This window comes from Strix aluco, chromosome 5 (genome assembly GCF_031877795.1).
Source record: "Strix aluco isolate bStrAlu1 chromosome 5, bStrAlu1.hap1, whole genome shotgun sequence".
NCBI lineage: Eukaryota > Metazoa > Chordata > Aves > Strigiformes > Strigidae > Strix > Strix aluco.
In genome coordinates, this window is record NC_133935.1 from 23,446,659 (window position 1) to 23,467,926 (window position 21,268).

General features: G+C 39.8%; 1 protein-coding gene across 12 annotated transcripts in view; it reads left to right on the plus strand.

The window, feature by feature from the left end:
- Positions 1-21,268, plus strand: part of SOX5 (SRY-box transcription factor 5) — a 297,407-nt gene that overhangs the window by 234,665 nt on the left and 41,474 nt on the right. For 6 of the 12 annotated variants that reach the window (XM_074826380.1, XM_074826377.1, XM_074826379.1 and 3 more), the window contains exons 9-10: positions 2,444-2,590; positions 10,878-10,967. In XM_074826380.1, the coding sequence (XP_074682481.1) occupies positions 2,444-2,590; positions 10,878-10,967 (237 nt within the window). The remainder of the gene's footprint in view (positions 1-2,443; positions 2,591-10,877; positions 10,968-21,268) is intronic. The other 6 variants (XM_074826381.1, XM_074826385.1, XM_074826383.1 and 3 more) reach the window with 1 other exon arrangement.

A 21,268-nucleotide genomic window follows, 5' to 3' on the forward strand; every position in this document is an offset into this window, starting at 1 on the left:
TATGGCCTGTCAGCAATGTCCAGTTAGTTCAAGACTGCTGAGTGTCCAAACTGACTATTTTATTTTTACCTTTATTTGTGGACTAAACATATTCTCTGATATTTAATCTATAGATTAGCAGCAAGCTTGAACCTTTCCTGCTCAATGACCATTTAACTTCCTTGTGTCTTTTTCCCATAGTTGCCTCAATTTGTGTGTCCTTTTTTTTCAATAGGGAGCAAAAGAAAAGGAAAAGCCTTCCCTAGATCTGCTCTGTCTTCACCAGAGTCCGATTATGTTTGAGCTGGTCCCCAGTCATGTATCCTATTTCTTAAACAACTGTTGCCCTTCTGATATATTAATTCATACATAAAGCTGGTTTGGTTTTCCTTGAACTGCCTGCTACAGTTCTTCTCTGGTTCACACAGAGCCTTGTTCCTTTCTCCCTGCTGGATTTAGTCTTCCTTTGAAAGAATGAATGGATGTGAACTTCAACTGATAAATACATGCATTTGAATCTGTGACTGATTTGTGGCTGGATTGTTTTTGATGACTTTTATCTGTAGCTGATTTGCATCTATTTGGCTCAGACTTGCTGAGGGTAACACATAGAATAAATGAATAAATAAATTTGAGGAAGAGGCAAGGAGAGAACGGATGAATGAATGGATGATAGGGAAAGAGAGGGAGACTAAACAGAAAGGGATGGATAAATGGTGATTAAGAAGTACAGAAAAATAAGGAACAAGCAGTGATCAAAGTAGAGAAAAGAAATAAAAAGGATTCAAAACTGAAAAGAAAATAAAGTCTGAGAAGAATAGAAAGAGTGAAAAAGAAACAAGTAAGAACTTAGTGCCTGATTACACCTAGAAGAGCAGAAATGGGTTACTTTTAATTATGTGAAAGGGCTAGGATTGTGCAGCAGTGAAGAGAAGAGTTTGCACGGGGAACCATGGGACAATGTCCAGGGTTGTCTGAGACTCAGAGCAGTAAATCTTGCCCATTTGATCAAGTTGAGTGATTGCTACAGGGCTTACGTACTCTGAACTCACGTTAGCAGTGTCCCTCTATCTTTTGCACAGCTCCATGTGGAATACTCCTGTAATGGATCTTAATTTTCCTTTCCTCTTTCAAACTTAATAGTTTGGGTTAGCATTTCTTGGTGCCCTCCAATCTGACCTTTGTTCTTTAATCAGCATACTAAAGAACTAACTAAAAACCAACAGCAAAACAACTAAGTACCACTAACAAGACTTCTTAGACTAGTCATATTGAAGGCCCCTTGTTTTTTCACATCCACTTCCCTATTCCTGCATGTTATCCCTTGTCACATTGCATCTCAGAAGCTTTGTTAGCACCTGCAGGCAGAGAGCACCAGCATTCAGCGTTACACATTACACATGTACTGCACAGCACAAGATAACACATAGTTTGAGTCTTTGAAACTGATACTGTGACCAAGGAGGGAAAGCCTTTGTTACTACATTACGTGCTCTCTCAGGCATCTGAGTTCTCTTTGGCTTCACCTGAATTCTTCTCTATCCACAAAGCAGCAACAATTGCTGCTTCTCCTGCGCACCATTTTCTCCACTTTTTATTTGAAGATCAGGGGAGCTTCCAGGCACTGCCAGTTTGCCTGTTTTCTCTCTGCTCTTGACTCTGTCCATCAAACTCTTACTGCAGTGCTTAACTTTAAACAGATGACAGTGATTATAAATATTCCCATGCTAATAATCCAATATGTGTTTAAAGTGCCTTTCTGGTTTAGTTTTGAAGAGAAGAACATTCCCACTGTATATCTGCTTTGCATCTATCACAGAAAGGGTTCTTAGTCTTAATTGGAGCTTCTAGTTGCTAATGGACAGTACATTACTGTTGATACGTATATATTTATATTGAATGTAGTGGTTCCTCAGAAGCCAACTGAAAGTGGACTCTCACAATAAGTACTAAACAAAATTCTGATATTCCCTGTCCCAAATACTTTACAGCCTGTGCAAACAAGGCAAACATAGCAAGTAGGAGAAAGAAATGTAAAATGGTAGCACCGAGACAATCATCAGACATCATGTGAATTTCACAGGGGTCGATGCATATTATCAATGGAGATGCTGTCATGCCTAAATCATCTCAGGAAAGGAAAGATGGCTCAGGCAAACCATAAAGATTAGCTTTTGTTCCTTCTTTTCAATGCCTGGACACTCAGGGAAGCTGGGACATTTCTTATTATGATGTCTGTCATTCGTCCCCTGAGGAATGAGTCACAAAAGTTGAGATGACAATTCTTGTCTTGAAACTTACCAGTGTGCTAAATAAAAAATACCCATCAGAAGGAAAATATATCATTTGCAGTAGAAGAAGTTTTGGGAAAATTACTTATTTATTGATGATGTCTCTCTTCTCTCTCTCTCGCTCTCTCTCTCTCCCTCTACACCCCCCATTTTTTGTTTGTTTGTTTTTACAGCAGTTGTATGCTGCCCAGCTTGCTGCAATGCAAGTGTCTCCAGGAGGCAAGATACCTGGCATACCCCAGGGTAACCTTGGTGCTGCTGTATCCCCTACCAGCATCCACACAGACAAGAGCACAAACAGCCCTCCACCCAAAAGCAAGGTACTGTACCAGGCCCTGCAGCATTGCATTTCCAATAGTATGGGTATTTGCATGTGTTTTTTTCTGAAGAGTATCTGTGTGCCTCTCAGTTGCACGCAGCTTTGTTCTCAGGATGGCTTCCTGAAACAGGAGGATATTTGTAGTGCCATTTTTCCAGTGGGAGGACCCCAGCATAGTAATACCAAGCAACTGTTCATACACAGTACCATTAACAGATACCACCTCAGCTGAGATCCCATGGGTTCCCTTGCAGTGTCCTAGCTATCACACTGCTGTTTATTCCATCTTCAGTAACGGGTAGCAGGCGGAGGTGACCAGCTCCTGTTCCAGCACACAACTGTCGTTTCCTTTTTGAACGCTAAACCGGAGTCAGGTTAGCAGTGTGTCAATGAGAGATGGAAAGCGGTGGGGCATCTCATCTGAGGCCAGATCCTGTCCTGGGGTTCAGTGGGAGTTTGTGGAGGAACTAGTCTCCAGAACAATGTCTGTTGTCTCAGAACAGGGCTGGAATCTGTCCATCAAGCAATGGGCTCTGATGAGTAATCCTGGTCATAGCTGGGCAATTAGGTCTGTACTCATTTAAGAGGTCAAGCTAGCAGACTGTAGTCACATCTTTAATGTCACCAGTGTGTGACTAGTTATACCTAGAAAAAAGACACAGAGTATGTCCAATGGAAGAAGATGAGCTCAGCATATGCCACAGCTGAGCAAAAGTAACAGGTCAAAATTGAATGGCACATTTCAGGTATTGCAGAACAGCTAGGAAGAATTTAGCTAAGACATGCAGGGAAAAAGCAGTCCCATCTAGGTGACAGCAAGAGCTTGATGAAAATGTGTCCTTTCTTTTTGTTAGTGTCCTCTAGCATGCTGTCTATATCCCTTACCATGTCAGAAAAGATTCCTTGAATTGACAGTAGTCTTGTTTTTACCCTAACAGTAAAACGACACAGATTAAAAATAACCAGACAGATAAATAATACTGTTTATCAGCTAAGTGAAATACACATTCAAAGAGTAAAACCAGTAGCTGTTGTGTTAAATGAATCAAGTTCTGGGTCTACATTTTCTTTCCTCTCTCCTCAGTGTAGACTTTCTGACTTCCTGAATTTTATCCTTGGCTTGATCTCTTTTATATACTATAGAACAAGGAATCACAAAGCTATGCAGTGCTCGATGATAGTTTTGGGGGATTTTTTCCAAAAAGTTGTGTGTATGGTCAACAAGAGATTTTTGTGCATTTTACAAAGGTTTTTTGTGTGTGGCTAGTGGCTTTGCGAGATCCACTACACTTAAAATCCCAGTGGTTTTGGATCTCTTGTGCACAAGCAGAATGTCTGATGAGATCTGAGGGGACACAGTATTTATTTTGTGGCAATTGTGGAATTAGAAGGCCTGCCATATCTACTGGTAACATCAAGCATAACCGTCTTACTGGCAGCTGTCAAGCTATGCTCTGTTCTCCCTTGTGTTTTATTGCTTTTTCGTATTTGTAGGTGTTCCAGTGCGTTTGGCATGCAGTTCTGTAGGACACAAACAAAACTTACTTGCAAATTGAAAAAAAAAAAAAAAAAAGTGGGCCAAAAGGAAAGGAAGGGGGCTCCAAAAGGCTGTAAAATTGTGCAGCATGAGCCCTGTGATGCATGCTGTTTTCAATCTGCTGCGTGCCAGTTGGAGGCTCAGAGAGAGAGCGAGAGAAAGAGAAGGGATAATGCTGAGAAATGATAGAGTGGCTGTGACCTCCAAGCTCAGCCTGGAAATCCAAGACATTGATTTCACTTAGCATTCCTGCTGAGAAATCCGGCGGAGTTCAGTTGTAATAAAAGAACAAGATTCTGTTCTAATGGTAATGGCGTATGACAGACATATCACTTTGTCTGTCCTTAGCACCAGAGAGAGGAGAATTGGAGAAAGGTCACCTGACCTGCCTGTGGTGTTGTGCGAATGCTATACTGAGCTTTGAACTCCAGCCTGGAAGCACAATTATTTATAATACTAAATGATAAAGAAACCTTTATAGAGCCTACAGTAATTAGAATAAAGCTTATACAATAGTGCAGTGGCCTGGCTTAGAAAACACACTAGCAAATCCATCACAGTGGCAGAAACTGAGGCTTATGTGTTGAAACTAAACACCTTCATTTGTGTCTGTGTGGACCTTCCTTTGCTTTTTCAAAGCTTGTTTGTGTTCAACAGGTCCAAAAGTTTTTTGTGTTTGCCGATTATTTTTTTTTTATTTTTTTAGCTGTTGGCAGGGAGTATCTGTCTGAGTTTCACAGCCATTTTTTAATTTTTTTTTTAATCCTCAGCAGCAGCTTCATTCTTGAAGTTAGTTCATGGTGGTCTTTCTCACTGTCATTGAACATCAAACCTCCAGATGAACAGTTAATACCTTAGACAAGCTTTCAATAGATGGTGTTTGCTGAATCTCTATTTTCAGCGCACAGTTTACACTGGTGCAGCTTTGGTAATACGTTCAAGTGTTTGGAGACAAGGAGACAGCCTTACCTGAGAGTGTGTCAAGCTACTGGCAAACATCTAGGTCACTTCTGAAAAGCTGTGGTTTTTTCCCTGTTGTATAGTGTTAAAGTTAGTGTGCTGCTCTTTGCAAGGATTCTTCAAAGTCGGCCTCAGCAGCAGATGGAACAACTGTTGGCTGTAGAAATGCTGAGAAGCATCAGGGGGAGATTGCCAAGGATCATCCTTTAAATCTAGTAAGACTTGAACACATCCCTGAAACTCCTCTAAGACCTTGGCAACTCCAGTTTTGGCAAACCTTTTATCAGTGGCCCTCACCAGTGTTTGAACATTGTGCTGGGCAGACTACCCAGCATCTTCTGTTGTCTCCCTCGCCTTTCAACAGATGTGACCTGGAATAGTCAAATTCACTTCCTGGGTTTCTGTACTGTAACTTTTAGGAAGCCATGAAGTAAAGATGCCATTATGCTGTGCTGCACACATTCTGTCAAGTTTTGGTTAGGAAACTGAGCTGGTGTCGTACATTCTTCCAAGAAGAAATCTGTGCCAGAAAAATTGATTTAAGAAACAGAGCTAGTGGAGCCTGTCCAAAAGAAAATGCGTGTGTCTTGCGGAAATGGATTTTAACACAGCTTCTTCTTGAGCAGTTTTAAAAACAGCCGGTATGCTAATCATACCATTCAAATTTACCAAGGCCTCCTCCACAACCCATTTGAAACGCAACTATCTTTGAAGTTTGCCAAATTGTGCTGGATTTCCAAAGTCTGTCTTAAGCACATTTTGCCTTTGATCATGTAAATGCTTGCGTGCTGCTCTGTTGGGTGTTCAAGGTGGTTACATGCTCCCAAGTAGAACAGGCACAGATGCAGGTAAGGACTAGGCAGAATAACCTACCAGTCCATCTTATGATTGACTTCAAGCCTCTTGCTTGTACAGGGCCATGCAGGAGATAAAAAAAAGCAGTGTTACAGAGAATATGTTTATCTGAACAGTGACCTTTACCATGCTACCAGGATTCTCACCTGATAGCTGCAGTCTCCACTGACTTCAGATAAGGTGCATTATACTCTTGAGTAAGGACAGCAACATCACCCACACTTGTAAACAGCCAGGGCCCTGTTCATTCCTGCTTTTGTTCCTTGATGTTTATGTTGCACGTATAAATACAGCATTTAGTGCTTGCATGATGCAATATCCTAGCCTTTTCCATGTAACCTTTCACGTACAGTAATTCCAGAGTGAATTTTCAATGTAGCTTGTAAATGTAGCTAAATGATTGCCTATATTTAATGGAGCACAGTGCATTGTCTGTAGCATCTGCTGAAAAACAGGAGCAATTCAGTGTGAAATGTGACAGGAGAGAATTCCTGGGCACTTCTCTTTTAACTTTGTTATGACCTCAGCCCTAACCCTACTCACAGTTGTGTCTCCATCAATGACAACAGCACACAGATTGTCCAAATCAATTTTTTTGTTCTTTTCAAATACTTCTGGCAGTGATGTTACTATTTGCTCAGCAGTAGCACCTGGGAGTTGTGACAAGGAAAGGAAATGTGTTTCAGACAAGCCAGAAACAGCACTGAGCAGTTGGATATACACAATCAGATTCTCCTGTACTGCAATATCCAGACAAATATCAGTGTGAATCCTTAACCGAAGATGGTACTTTATTTTCACATTATCTGATCCTCTGATCACCAAAGTAAACATTGGATTGGAAATTTTTCATGTTGCCTATAGTCAGCAATAAAATCAACTTTGAAAGACTTAGAGCTTGTCTCTCTACCACAGTACAGATTGACCTTAAAATGGCCAGACATTCTCCAGAGGAACTTCTTCCATTTTTGAGGAATATCTGATGATGATCATGCCAGAGTTGTTGCCACATGCACCAGCTGTGTCTTGCATCCTGTTTGTAGTATATGGAAGATAGAAAGGGACCAACGGTGTGTTTGCTATATTCTCACCCAGGCTAGGTAAGCCTAGATATGAAACTACAGCTGAGTCACTGTCGACTTTCTTACCGAGTACATCTGATACCAAGGACAAAATAAAGAATAAGAGTCTTTGGAAACAGACATTTTAATTCAGACATATCACAGACTATGTTATTAGGAAAAATAAGTAAACTCTTCACTATGGGGAGCTGGCTGGGGATTTTCCCATTCCAGTCAAAACTGATGATGGGACTATACTTCCCAGTTTCAGTAGGAAAGCTTTCTTGACTAAGGGTAAAAATATGATGGAGAAAAAAAAAAAAGAGGAAAAACATCTGAAGAGAAGGAGAAAGGAAAAGACCCTAAAATGGCCTAGTAATAAGACCACTCCTCTAGATTAGATTTCTGATTCTACTTTGGGCAGATTGTTGACTTGAACTTCATTTTAGGTGACTACTCTAAGCAACCCTGTTAACTTGGGTATATTTGTCTCCCTTTCCCTCACTTCTCTCTTTTATATGATAGCGCAGAATGTGAAAATTTATCCTGGGGAGATCTTGGGGAAAACATTAAGCTCCATCATGTATGTAGCTGCATCAGCTTGCTTGCCACATCAAGCTATGACTCGCAGAAGCCTAGCTGATAAGTAGGCATACAGATTTCTTGTACCCTCAGAGCTGCCATTTTTGAACATATTAAAGGAAAGTATTTGATTTCAGCTCTACAGATGATAGATGGATTACTATTCAAATGCAGAAGGATATTGGTGTTTCCTTATCACAACACTTCTTTTTAGAACTCACAACACTTTTTTTTTTATTTAGTAATATCAAATATTTTTGGAAACATGAGCTAATTGTTTTGCACAGCACTGTGAAGTACTTCAGGTATAAAGAGGACAGCTGTGTGATAAAGAAAACTGATTATGGCTGTGTACAGGTGATCAGAGGGTGTGTTGTGTTAGATAGGGCCAAATTCTTTTCCCAGAAGAGCAGAGAAGAGGAGCCTGTCTGAAACTAATCCATTGCACATGTTAGGCCTCATATACTAATGGCAATTACTGTCCTCTTTATTGGTTGAAGAGCTCAGCAGCTGCTGAATGCCTATCCAAACAGCAGGAAATTAAGGCATCCTTATTTTCATTAAAGAGAGTACTGAGGTATTTTAGAGTGAAGAACAAGAGTTCTCATTAAAGTGATGTAAGACACACCATCTCTGCTAGAATGTCGAAGCTATATTTACAGAAGGTTTATCTCCAAGATTTGCACGGCTCTTTTATTTTTGAGAATTTCTGGGCTAGACACAATTCTTTACATGCCACTGATTAAAAAAATCCTTGTAAACTAATCTATTAATCTTTTCAATACCAGAATAACAGCCTAAAAGATTATAAACCAGTAAATTCAAAACATTTTTCAGTGCTTGCATTTCCCCCTCCCCTTGTCAGTACATTAAACAGGTTAGAAATAGCTGCAAGATAATTAAGGAAAAGTTTATAGTATGGATGCAGTGATGTACAGGGAGGTGTAAACTGAGACCTCATTTGCCTTATCTGTGCTATGCTACTTGGTGCTATGCTACTTCTTTAGTATCCCTGTCCATTCTTAATGGAGACCTTGTGGCTAATTATCTCTTTACCTGGAAGCCTTTATCTGCCTGTGCTTTTAATCCCAAATAGCAAAATGTGGAGTTGGTGACAGAATCTTTGAAACTACTTTCCTCTTCCTTGTTCTTCTTCCTATACATGATGTCCAGGCATATAAGCAATGACTTTTTAATAAAACCATTTGCTGGAGCACAATGAAGTGATGTGTATTAATGGAACTTCTTAAGACGCCTTTCTAAAATAGAGAATGTGTTCCAAACAATAAAAACAATGTTAATAGCAGTATCTAGAATGCAGCAGCAGTAGGGACTTGAACAGCATTCTGCCTGCCTCCCACCCCTCCCTACTTTACTAAAAATAAATTAGGTACATGGAGGGGCTCCTAGGATGTTTTTTCAGATTAATTCTCCACAGCTCTGTTTCCTGATACCATGTCTCTCTGGCAGGACCCTGTCTCTCGAGCAGAGTCGCCAGCCAGCCAACCCTTGTCAAGGCTCAGCCGGCACCTTTTATAATGAAAACTCAGAAGAAAACATAACAAAAAGAAAAAGGAGGAAAAGAATCCTCTGAAATCTGTGATCACAAAACAAAAGCGAGATACGCAAGTTAAGCAAGACTTCCAGCATTTCTGAAAGAAAGGTCTTCAGAAATCAGACAAGGAACAACAGAGATGTAAAGCAAAGTGGTCATGACAAACATGCAGTGTGTGCTCCTTACTAATTCACTGCTGTTCCTTGCCAGTAGTGCCTTCCTTACCTGATATGAATAAATAAAACATCCACTTTTTCCTAAGTGGCAAAGTTGGTGGGATGGGCAGCAGGTGGTAGTTTTCGTTCTTTTTGGTTAAATGATCCACAGCATTGGCTTCATACTGAAGATCAAGATATTACTCCAGGCACTGTTATTTTCAGGAGGCAGCTACTGAAGCCAGGTTCAGTTACAGAATTCCCTCCGTGTTCAGGAGTGCTGGGACCTGATGCTCTGTTTCTGCTCTGCGTCTTACTCTGTTACTTAGAAATACCTAAGCATCAACTTCTGCAGAAGCTTTTTGACAGAACTGCCCATTTAGTGTCACTTGGAACAAAGAGCTTGAGTGAGAAAGAGCAGCATTTTGCAAGAAGAGACTGGAAGAGCCCCAAACAAGAAAACAGTGTCACAAAGTCAAGGGTTTTTAATGCCACTATGATAGCGGTTGAGTTGATGTTGCCAGTTGGCCATGCAGTCCTAAGAATAGCAGGAAAGGGGCTTTAGGAAAGCATGAAATTTGGAGCTGTATAACGAAACAAAGAAAAATTAGATTTTTCTGTTTGCAGTGGGTTTTGTTGATCCTCCTCATGTTTGGGTGGGCTTGTTCTGTGGGGAGAGTTGGAAAGTATTCAGGAGAGGGTCTTTCTGCTGAGGAAGGGGAACCAACCATGAGAAGAAATATGTGAAGTTCAGCTTGGGACATAGCGTTCTTCATCGGGGGCTGCCAAGAATTGCAGTGCTGCAAAGATGAAAGACCAATATTAGCTCTAAGTTAAATATAGATAGCAAACCAGCCAGTTATGCCAATATCAGATTAATTTCTAATTTCCTTCATAATATGAAATTCCTATAAAGTAAAGGTCATCTTTTATTCCACAAATTTATTTTTTAGACTCTGAGCTGAGACTCTAAATCAAGGAATGTGTTTATTCCAAGGAGCTCAGGCTTGTGCAAAATAATAGTACTGTAGCAATGTACCTATTTCATGGATTAGGAGACAGCTTGGAATGAAGCAGAAGGCTCTTATTCTACTAGATCCGACTAGAAGGGAGCCAGGTATTTCATTTCAGGAATTAAATCTTCCCTTTTGCAGCTTCAGCTTAAGTGTTTGGTTATTTTGTGGTATGTGTTAATAATCAAAAGTGAAGTGCATAGTCTGTGTTGGCAGGGCTGTCTACTGGACAACATAGCAACATAGCCATCTTTTACCAAATGTAGAACTTCTTTTCAACACAGAAAGTAAATTTCTGAGGTGACTGAATCAAATTCTAATGTGATCAGTCTAGCAGCTTCCAGAAACTGCTTGCTTTGTGTGCAGAAGGGTTGTTTGCTTCCACATTACATGCTAGATTTGAAATTAGCTCCTCTTGACACATTCAGGCAGAATGCAATTCAAACTGAGCATCAAAGGAATATATTTTGCAGTAAGTATTCCTGTACCCACAGCTGAATGATTATAATTTAATAAGGGAGCTTTACAAATTTTTTAATTTGAAACATTTTAATCTATAATCCCTGGTAGCTGCGGATAGCTGAAGAGAAGCAACATTTAGCAGCGGAATGGAGAAGAAATCTATTCTATTTTCAAATCCAAGGAGACATTTTCTTACAGGTTAGTATTAACTCTCAGGTTATATGGAGTGCTTGGCAAATATTTTGTTGAAGTTTCTCAGAACTACACATTTGTTGTACAGAATGCAGCTTGAAGTGTTTAGTGTAAAATGAACTGATGCAAAAGAGGGTCTCAAAGAAATTATGTGAGTACACATATTTTTTAAAGCAGTGTGGTTACATCTTGTGATTTTATAATGGATAAACTTCCTTAAAGTCCCAGCTCCTGGAGTCATGTAAATATGTGAGAATCTCATTGAAACAAAGCTTGTCATGAAACAAAGGTTGTCATGGCTGATACTTATAGGTTGGTACAAATGTATCTCAAAGGCTTAGAAAAAAGCTAACAAAATGGATCTATGAGTTACTATTTTAATCAAGTGGGATTAATTTTCAGTCTCAAATCATAGAAGGCTTCATATTGGAAATTCTGCTAAAGCATAAATATTTCTCGGCAGAATTAGACTTTTTACTGTAGTATCTCCCATTAAAAGTGCTTCAGTAGTATCCAGAGAGAACATTCGAGAGCATCCAAGGAACATCAGAGGCAGGCAAGCTGATGGAACTAACTATTTTGGTTTCTGATGTAATTTGACAGGATTTTATATATGAAAACAGTTTAAAATTCTGATCTTAATCATGTGCCTTTATCTACTAATGCTGCCAGACTACGAATTCAAATGTGTACTTTTAGTACTAATGAGTAAGTTTAATTTCTGTTTGTCTCATTTCAGTTGCTACATTTTTCCCTATTGCTTTTAAAGGGAAAATAAGTTAATGCCATGACTGGTATCACTGGGAAAAAAAAATTAATAAGAAAAATGTCTTTGGTAAAAGATTGCTCAGTATCTTGACACATGGAGTGCATGGAGGGGAAGACCTTGTCTCTAATCTGAATGCTGGAAAGAAGGCTTTTCAGTTTCCAATCATGATGTTACAGAAAGAATGTAACTTCGAGTATTTCATAAGTTATTAGGGTTTCTTAAACTTTTTTCAGTGGATGTGCCAGCACCTGCTAGTAGATTTAAAATAAGGGGCCATTTCAAAGAGCAGTATGTGTACAGAGATGTAGCACATGGGTTCGTATAGGCTTTCAGCTGACGTGCCAGGCAGTGACATGTCACGTCATGAATCAGCCACATCGTGTTACGTGATTTCAGGCTAACAGAACACAACAGGAGTTACATAGTGACAAACACAACTGAACATGACATATCCAAGGGAGAATTGGCACAAAAATCTTCTTAAAGTTGAGTTTCAGGGGTACATTTATTCATCTCTAAAATGCTCCAGAGAAAACTATGAAGTAATGTACCAGGAAAGGGAGTAATGTAGTGACAGAATTACTAAAGCAGCTTTAATTCGTGGTACAATTAGGAAGAAAACATATGTATATAACAATTCTGGAGAGTGTTTTTGTTGCATTGGGTTCTTGTGAATTTCTTTCCAAAGGTAGCTGTCTCAGGGCTGCAGTCATTCCAGGTCAGTGATTATTTTTATCTTTAGCCATGCTAAGAGCTGTATAGACTTCAGGTTACAGCTGTAAGTTAATATCTTTTGAATTTAGCCTCAGTAAATCTTGAGTCATCCTAGTTAAACTCTGTTGGTTTTTATGCTTTGCTTGCAGATCAGAATGACCCCCTTCTTTGCCTATTTCCAATATTCTTAGTGTTCTCTGAAATTATCTTCTTTCCCTTTCTGGGTACTCCTATCCTAATTTCTGATGTCCACTGAAAATAGAGTCTGCAATTAAAACTCTGGGATGAATTCATTCATCTCTGTTTGCTTATTATTCATCATAAATGTGCGGATAGCCTGTGCTTTTGACGTTCTCTATAAAAGGCACAGACCTAATTTGGGGTCAGGGAAATTCAACACATGCGTTTAGCTGAGAAGTGCGTGTCAAGTAGCATTTCGTTCATGATATCAGAAGTGAAAACGGTGTCACGTAACTGTTTGCCCACTGCATTTCATGTCTGGATTTACAGTTTTTAATTTCACAGCCTTCGAAATACCAACTTCTCTACACAAAATGTGAACTGCAGCTTACAGGCAGAATGACATGGTGATGCAATACCTGAGAGATTCACCTACTGTACCAAACAACTGAAGTTTATTGGGGCTAGCGGGTGAGGAAGACAATAGCTACATCATTTTGGCTAGCCTAACTGAGAAAATAGCACAGATATTCAGAGGCTTGCAGAGCAGAACAAACTGAATAGATGCTTTCTCTTCTGCCTTCATTTTAAAATGAGCAAGATGCTCCAAGAGTGCCAGAAATGGTGAAGCCTAGTTTGATTTGTGAAGTCTAACAATATTTGGACTCTTGCTGGAAGTATAGAATACCTCTCTCTGGGGGATCCTCTGGTGCCTGTTAGAGCGTGGGTAAGCACTGGAGTCTTCTCCTGAGGGAAGAGGCTTAGGGCATTCCCCTCCCCTACCCCATTGTCCCTCTACACAAATGATGTGACAGCTTTGGGGACTTCATCAAACCTGATGGAGATTGGGTGGTGCGCTCAAAAGAGATGTCTGTAGAGATGAAGATTGCCAAACATGCATGCGTACAGACTTCATGTGCACGCTGACACACATGCACAAACAGAGACTAGTTTTGAGGCTAAAAATAATCCCACATTTGGACAACTCTCAGGAGTTTTACCAGCGTGACATCTTAAATTTCAAATGGATGCAGTATGTCTTGCTACTGCTTTTCCTGCACCGCTGCTGTTCACCCCCAAATGACTACAGTTCAGTGATGGGTGGAAGGATTCCCATGATAGTATCATGTATATAGTAGTATACTATAGTATAGTATACTACAGTATAGTATCACTTTGTAAATTGCTCTGGGCTCAACCACAGTGAAATAATGCTATATAAATACATGTTTTTATTGGTGAAGTGATAAAATTATCTTATGCTTACCAAATATCCTAGTGTCTTGTCTTGATCATAATTAACTGGCAACATATATGTTGAGTCAGTGCTCTAGGATTTGTGCCCAGAATAAGTCACAAAAACACAGCAGCTTTAGTACAGGAGAAAAGAATGAAGGGGTGTGTTTTATTTCTCCCTTTTTTTTCTTCTGGATAAGATACAAAAACTGCCCAGAGCCGGCCCTGTTCAGAAATAGCGAGTCAGCCTCTTAAAATTTTTTCTAAGATGTCAACTTCCCTCTCATATACTTCTGTGAAGACAAAGAATGTCTTAACGTCTGTATTGAAGTCATCATTAAAATAAAAGGAGATCTATAGACATCAGCTGTAAATCATCAAGAAATAGCTTGTGGGTAACCTTTGACACAATTGAACCTACTTGAAATGAGCTAGGGCTGGATTCATTGCCTTTAGTGAAGCTAGTAGGTGGACTAAAGGTCTCCTCTCTCTCTCCCTCTCTCTTTCCATCTCTTACAGTGTTAGCTTCTGGGAGGTGAATGTCTTCTGGCTGAGTGATGGATATGCATTTGGATGTGTTCTTAAATAGACATTTGTTTTATGTCTGAAAAGAATAGGCCAATCTTAACAGTGTGATGCTGGGGCTATTTGAAAGGGTTTTTTTAAGGCAGTTGTCTTCTTTCAGCTTTACAAAAACTATTTTAACCAATAGTTTGGGCTTGAGGAACAGCATGAAATATCTATTGTGTATGGATGCATGCATGTTCTACAGAATTAACAGGAAAATGGTGGATAAAAATCTGCCTAATTTAACATAATATATTTTTGGCATTCTTGTGATCTGACTTCAAATTCATGCTGAGTTTCTACAGTACAACAGAAATACTAGTTTGCAGTTGTTAATTTTAATTTTTAAGATGCTAGGCTTTAAAAGGAGCTGAAAGTGTTCAGCATCTCATGGGGACAAACTATGAGTCTTACTAATGAATCCAGTAATTAGTGGTTCATTGTGCCTGCCAGCAATTTGGCCCCAATACCAGTCCTGATGGTGATTTCATTTTTGCTGGTGTGAATCAGGAATAGGATCTGAAGTCTGTTCACCAAGGGGGGTTGAATACTTCTTCAACACTGTTCTGCTTGTAATCTGCATTCAGTACTGATAGCAGCAAATAAGAAAAAACCTACAATATATTTCAATTTTAATTACAATGATTATGGTTGATTAATATGTTCATTAGGATAATTATATAATATCAATAGTACTTACTAAACTTAAAAGGTTGTAAATGTGGTGTCCCCATGCAGTTAGATCAATGTATATATGATGTATGCCCAGTTTGCATAGAAGAAATCCTTTTCATAGATGAAAGGATGTATTTTCTCCAGTTTTGTAAGTAGAGAATTGAGACAAAAGAAGTGGCCCTTTACTTTCTGTAGCCATTTGCAGTTGTGCAAACACAAATTTATATTTGGTAATATTTTATCATAACTTTGCAAAGATGTCAGTGACCATGTGGAGAAGATTAGATAATGAGTGACTCATTCAAGTTCACAGAGAAGGTTTGTTGGAAAGTCAGGAACTGAACCCAAGTCTTTTTGGCATGACCCAAGGAATCAGCAATAAAAAAAGCCGTGACTGTGGCATAGGAAAAGGAATGACCCTTCCCAGCAGGTGTAGTCCTACGTAGTTAACCCCACATATGTGATTATGGATGGGGTATAAATATCAAACAAATTATTCTTCTATGACTGCAGTACTCAATGATGGAGTATGTGTTTGCTTTGAACATTCCCTACAGTACGTTAAACTCCCTCCAGTTTCTGGAGCTGCTGATTAGATTTCATCTTACTGCTAAAAGGAGGTGAAATGAAAAAATACCCAGCAAGACAGAGCTGTAAAATCATTTTGATTTTAGTGATCTGGGATGTTGTTAATAGCACACAAGCATTAAAGACGGATGAGTTTTGTGTTGATGGTTTCCCTCTGAAAAGCTATTAGTTGGAAAAACAAATTGTCAAGCAGGTCATATCTACAGTTACAGAACATATTTTGACATTTTTCTTACAGTTGTATGTATCTATAAATAAAAACAGTGCATGTTATCTTTGCACTACTTATTTGTAGTGCTGCATACATTGTTGCCTCTTTTAGTGAAAAATTTACCTAGACTACATAGAGATATCCAAAGTCAGAGAAAGCACAGGTGGTTTTTTGAAAAGGAATGTCTTAGCCCACTGCCAGTTGTCCAAGCTGTTTGAAATTTCTTTTCTTTCAAGCTCTTTTGACTTTTTCTTCTAAAGTTTTCAGCAGCTGGGTTTTTTTGGTTTTGTTTTGTCTTTTTTCCCCCCTGAATCTTAGAATCCATGCAACATCTTTGCTTCTCCTGCCTGACCACAGCAGGAGTAGGGGTGTGTTGCTAATTTGTTTTGATGCGGTACGCTTTGGTCTGTATTCTTTTTGAAATTAATTCCTTTTGCAGGTGTGGGGTTAGAGGTGGTGGTGTGCTCCCAGCGAAGGTGTCATCCACCACAGAGAGGAGGTGGGAGGCTTTGATCAGTGTGGCTTCTGTTTTCTTGTTGTTCATTTAAAATGTACCAGTTTGTAATGCTGTTTGGCTTTGCAGGTCCTTGTTTTATTTTCTTCCAAGTCCTTCCCCATCCTTTCAGGTTTTGTTGTTTTCATTGCTATTCATTCTGCTTAACATTTACTAGGGATTATTCATTGGAAGGTGGTGGTTTCAAGTTCAATTTAGGCAGCAGACGACATCCAGTCTCATGTCCACTTCCATTTTTTAAACAGCCTTGTTATGGGTGGGAGAGTGCATTATTAAGGACATGACACCACATGTTTAGACTTCTGGGTCTTGCTGGGATAGAATTATGTAGCAAGGATTAAAAAAAAACCAAAACAAAAAAAACCCCCAACAAACCCACAAACAAGAAAGACCCAAGCTGCAAGGCATCATGCTTCAGGGCATGGGCCACTCTGTTTCTACCCAGCACAAGAGCAGAAGTTCAGGAATACATGCCACAGATCAAACTGTCTGACAACTATCTACTTTTTCTTGCAACTTCTTTTGAAGCAACTGGACATTTTAGGAGATTCAGTACAGTATCAGAAAAACCCCAAAACGTTGGTCTAAGAGTGGCAGTTGCTCTGCTCTTCCTTATGACTCAGCTGCTTACTCACTGTGTGAAATTAGGCAAATCATTCAGCCAGTTTGTACCTTATTCTTTCCATTTGTAAAATAAGGCAAAAGCTGTCAGAGTAATTATGAGCTTTAATTAATTAATATTCCTATGGTACACTGGAGAAGTGATTTTTTTTTTTTCCCCTCTTGCACTTTGCTACTTACCATGTATTTCAGTGGAGGCAGTTTAGAAGAAGCATTCTTTCCAGGAAGAATCCTTTCTCCTCCCATTCCCCACAATTCTGTGATCCTCTCTAATGATTTTTACCTCAGGTAAAGTGATTTGCATGGTTAAAAGCATGAAAAATCAGTCATCTTTCCCTGAAGATTTGCAGTATCTGCGTCAATCCCTGCTGACCTGTGCCTAAGTCACTCTTCCTGCTTAGCAGCTGACTTGAGCCTTCTTAGAGAAGCGCTTCATTAATAGCATTATACCAAGTAAATAGGAGCAGCAGTGATGTTAGAAATGCAGCTGAATGATAATTATTAGAAGCAAAAAGCTAACAACAGGACCCAAGTTTGGCATGAAGTATGGACTAGCAGAATCCCAGGTGGCTCATCTCTCTGCACTGGCTCATATTTTATCTTTACTCAACATGGACCCTTCTCATTTCAGGCCAAACCTGGCAGGATTTCCTCAGAACAGCTTCACTGAAGTTTTTTTGTAAATGAGGCTACAGAGTTAAATTTTCTCTCACTCAGAGATGCAGAATGAGAAGGAGCTTTTTCATTATGAGGTGCAAGCCAATTCTAAAAGCTCTTTGTTCCTGCAGTTTTGTTTTATGATGTACTGAGAATCCACATAAATGGGTTCTAAGCAGTGTGGTGAGCAACTCTCACTTTTGCTTGTTTCAGTATAACAGAAGAACAAATGCCCAAACAGCAGAGTAATGTCGATAGGAGTAAGTCACTTGCTTTTGTATGGATGAAAATGAAATTTGAATCTGGGTTTAGGTGAGCATCCACAAGTCGTCAGGTTTTCCTACAGGTTGGTGTGACTGAAGACTTGTGATCAAGCAAAAATAGCCTAGAAATCTCATACCAGCCACTTTCCTCAAACACATTGTGCTGTTTGTCTGTGATTACCAGGAGACTTCACAAGGATGGTGGGCATTTTGGCAGTCCAAAGCCAGCCAGAAGCTGCAAGTGTAGTTTGGAGGATGCTTCTCTTAAAATTTGAGAAACTAAATGAATGAATTTTGGGTAAACACATACCCGTCTGCTCATTTTGCTGAGCTGCATGCCCTGGTGTATTCTGTTGGCCAAACAGTCTGTCTTGTGCTCCGCAAGACCCCAGAGGGCTAGGTCCCAGTGCAGCACTTGTCTTTCCTGAAGACTGCTAAAAGTTGCTTTTAGGATTCTGTGTGCAGAGGTCTGACCAGTTGCTACACAAAACTAAGGCCTTTGCCCCAGGTTGTCATTGGATGTAGACTTTGAAGAGGAGTTATGTAGCTCTCTCCACAGACACCACTTCTAGGCTGCCCTGCAGCTGAAACAGCCCACACTCTTCCATGTCTGAGCTAGCTGAAGGACTAAAATGATCCTTGACTTATTTGGCATTTGGTCCTCTGTTATTTCAGCATCTGTATTCTGTGGCTCATAGAATAGAGCAGTACTACAGAGTAAGCGCTGTGCCTCGGATAAAAAGGTTGTGGGGAGGAGGGGAAGGCATCCAGCTCCTAGGGCCTTCCACGTTTATAGACAGGTCATTCTGCATGCTTCTCTTTTGTTCTTCCTGTATCTGTTCATGAATCCTGTGTACAACTTCAGGAAGCAACAGTGCTAAATACAAAGGGAACACCACCCAGCAGTTCTCTTATTTTACGGTGACAACATGTGGACTAGACAAAATCAAAGCTTGGGGTTTCCAGGGCAGCAAATTAGTCTTTGTAACTGCAGACTTCTTTCCTGGCAGCTAGGCTTCCTGTAAAGAAAAATGAAAGGGGAAGATGTTAGGGATCTTTCTGAGAGGACAATACCCAGAGAATATCCTCACTGAGAGCCCCTAGTGTTGTAATAAAGGACTGGGGAAAAATACTGTCTGTCAGTGGTACTACAAAACAGATTAAGTTGGTGTGTTTCTGCACTTTTTTCCCCATGAACAGGAATGGAGACTGTGCAAGAATACTCCCAGCATTTGGGAGTATTTTATTCCTTGAGTAGTCCCCTACAAGAAGCAGATGAGAGAACAAAAAGAATATTTGTCACAAATACAAGGCAGCTCAGTTCCCCCCTTTGTTTTGAGTCCCATGAATAAGAGTATTTGGGCCATATCAGTAAAGTCTGGAAGTACTAACTTTGGTTATCTAGCATGCACTGAGTCCAGAAAGTGTCTGCCTTCTGAGAGCAACGCATTCAGGAAAAGACACTCAGCAAAGCAACACCATAAAGAAATCTGCTCTGGGTATAGATAGAAATGCAGGCTGAGATGTTTCTGCAGCTATCACAGAAGGAAAAGTCTGTGCGCTTTGCAGGATCAGAAAGAGAGAAGACAGCTCTTCTTAATATTTGCCCTCTGCCTTGTCTTTGGTGATGTTTCTTTTCCTTTCTAACTAGACTCTAGTTGTACCTTCTTCTTGGCGCTGAAACATGTGGGCAGGAGTAGGATAAACTGACTTCTCTGAACCTGAAGAATAAGTCTGTTGTGTTTATTATCATATCATAAGATGCCTGTTTTTATGTCTCCATCTCTTTTTCTGTGTAGTTAGAGAAATTTTCACCTTTGCAGGAAGGGACACATTATTCTTAATCAAAACTTGAGAATGTGGCAGGAGGAGGTACAGCTGCAGATGAGCATTATGTAATTCACCCATCCTGTCATGTGAACATCCCTGCTTAATTTAATACAATTATTTCATCAGTGAGAATAATATCAGCAGCATGATTCATTTATACAACATGTTTCACAACTGCCTTTACCTCTCAGCTTCTTATTATCACTACTGGTAATTTCACCATGACTGGCTTCAGAGGAAGGGGAGGGGACGTGAAGAAAGCTGCCAGTATCTTTGTGTGAGTGCGTGGACAGCTGTAGTCCTGAGGGACAGTGATGCTGAAGGATTTTCTTTGCATATATGCTGTTGCACCTTGGTTTCTGGTATATTCTGGTTAGACATTTCTGGATGAGCACAAGACTGAATGGATAAGCCACTGACTGGCTGTATTGTTCAGTGGGCAACAATAGCATCATTGTATTCTGCCCCAAACATGCCAGTAAGTGCTCCATATTTTGCGCTTCTGTTGAAGCATCTCCATGAAACAGAACCAGGGTGGGGGAATGACACTTTGTTTCTGATGAGGCGGCAGAGACATTCTTTTAGAAACCCCCTCTCTGGCTTCTTATTTCAAACTCATTTGGCTGTAATTTGTACTGTCAAGGTCATCTAAATAGGCAGCAAGATGTGGCGAACATGTTCCCAGAGGTCATGAAAAGCCTCTTTAGTAGAGCATGCTAGGCTGTGCTTATGCCAGGTCATTTAAGCACATTTGTATTGCCAGTCAGATGATACAGAGTAGTTCATGATTTTGTAATAAACCGTGCAACCTGGACCTACAGTGTGTGCCACAGTGGGATACAGCACTTGGATTTAAATGACAGTACAATAATTCAGTAACTGTATCTTAATAGTAGACTAATCTTTAAAATATGTGAAAAGAATTGATATTATGAAATCCAAATGAATCATCTGGGCTCTTCCCCACCACCCCCCTTTTTTCTTTCTCTGAGACTGGTTCATTCATCTGGGCTATCAGTCCTTTATTCGGCCTTCGGTGTTGAAATAGTGCCATTTTTAATAAATGGTTTAGAGAGATTCTCAAAACCAGATTTTATTCCCCTCTTTCTCCACATCCATTCTCCATAGAGATAAATTAACCTTTTATCTTAGGAGGAAGTAAATAGAGACAGCATGATTGAAAGATTAGAAAAGACACCATTTGAGCGAACTATTTGCAACATTGGTGATTGCGAGTCAGAATTCCTGGGTCTGTCTGAAACTCTGCCACTACATAATTGTATGACTGTGAACAAATCCTTTCCTTTTCTCTCTCTTTCATTTTTATTAATAAGCACTTTGTGTTTACCTAGCATTTTACCTTTTCAAAGGACCATACAAACCTTATAAAAGCGGCATGATGCACAGTCAACTTATCAGCAGTATTTCTGTTTAAATGTTGTCGGGCACTTATATTCGAAGATTTCCGTTGTCTGATGCTTA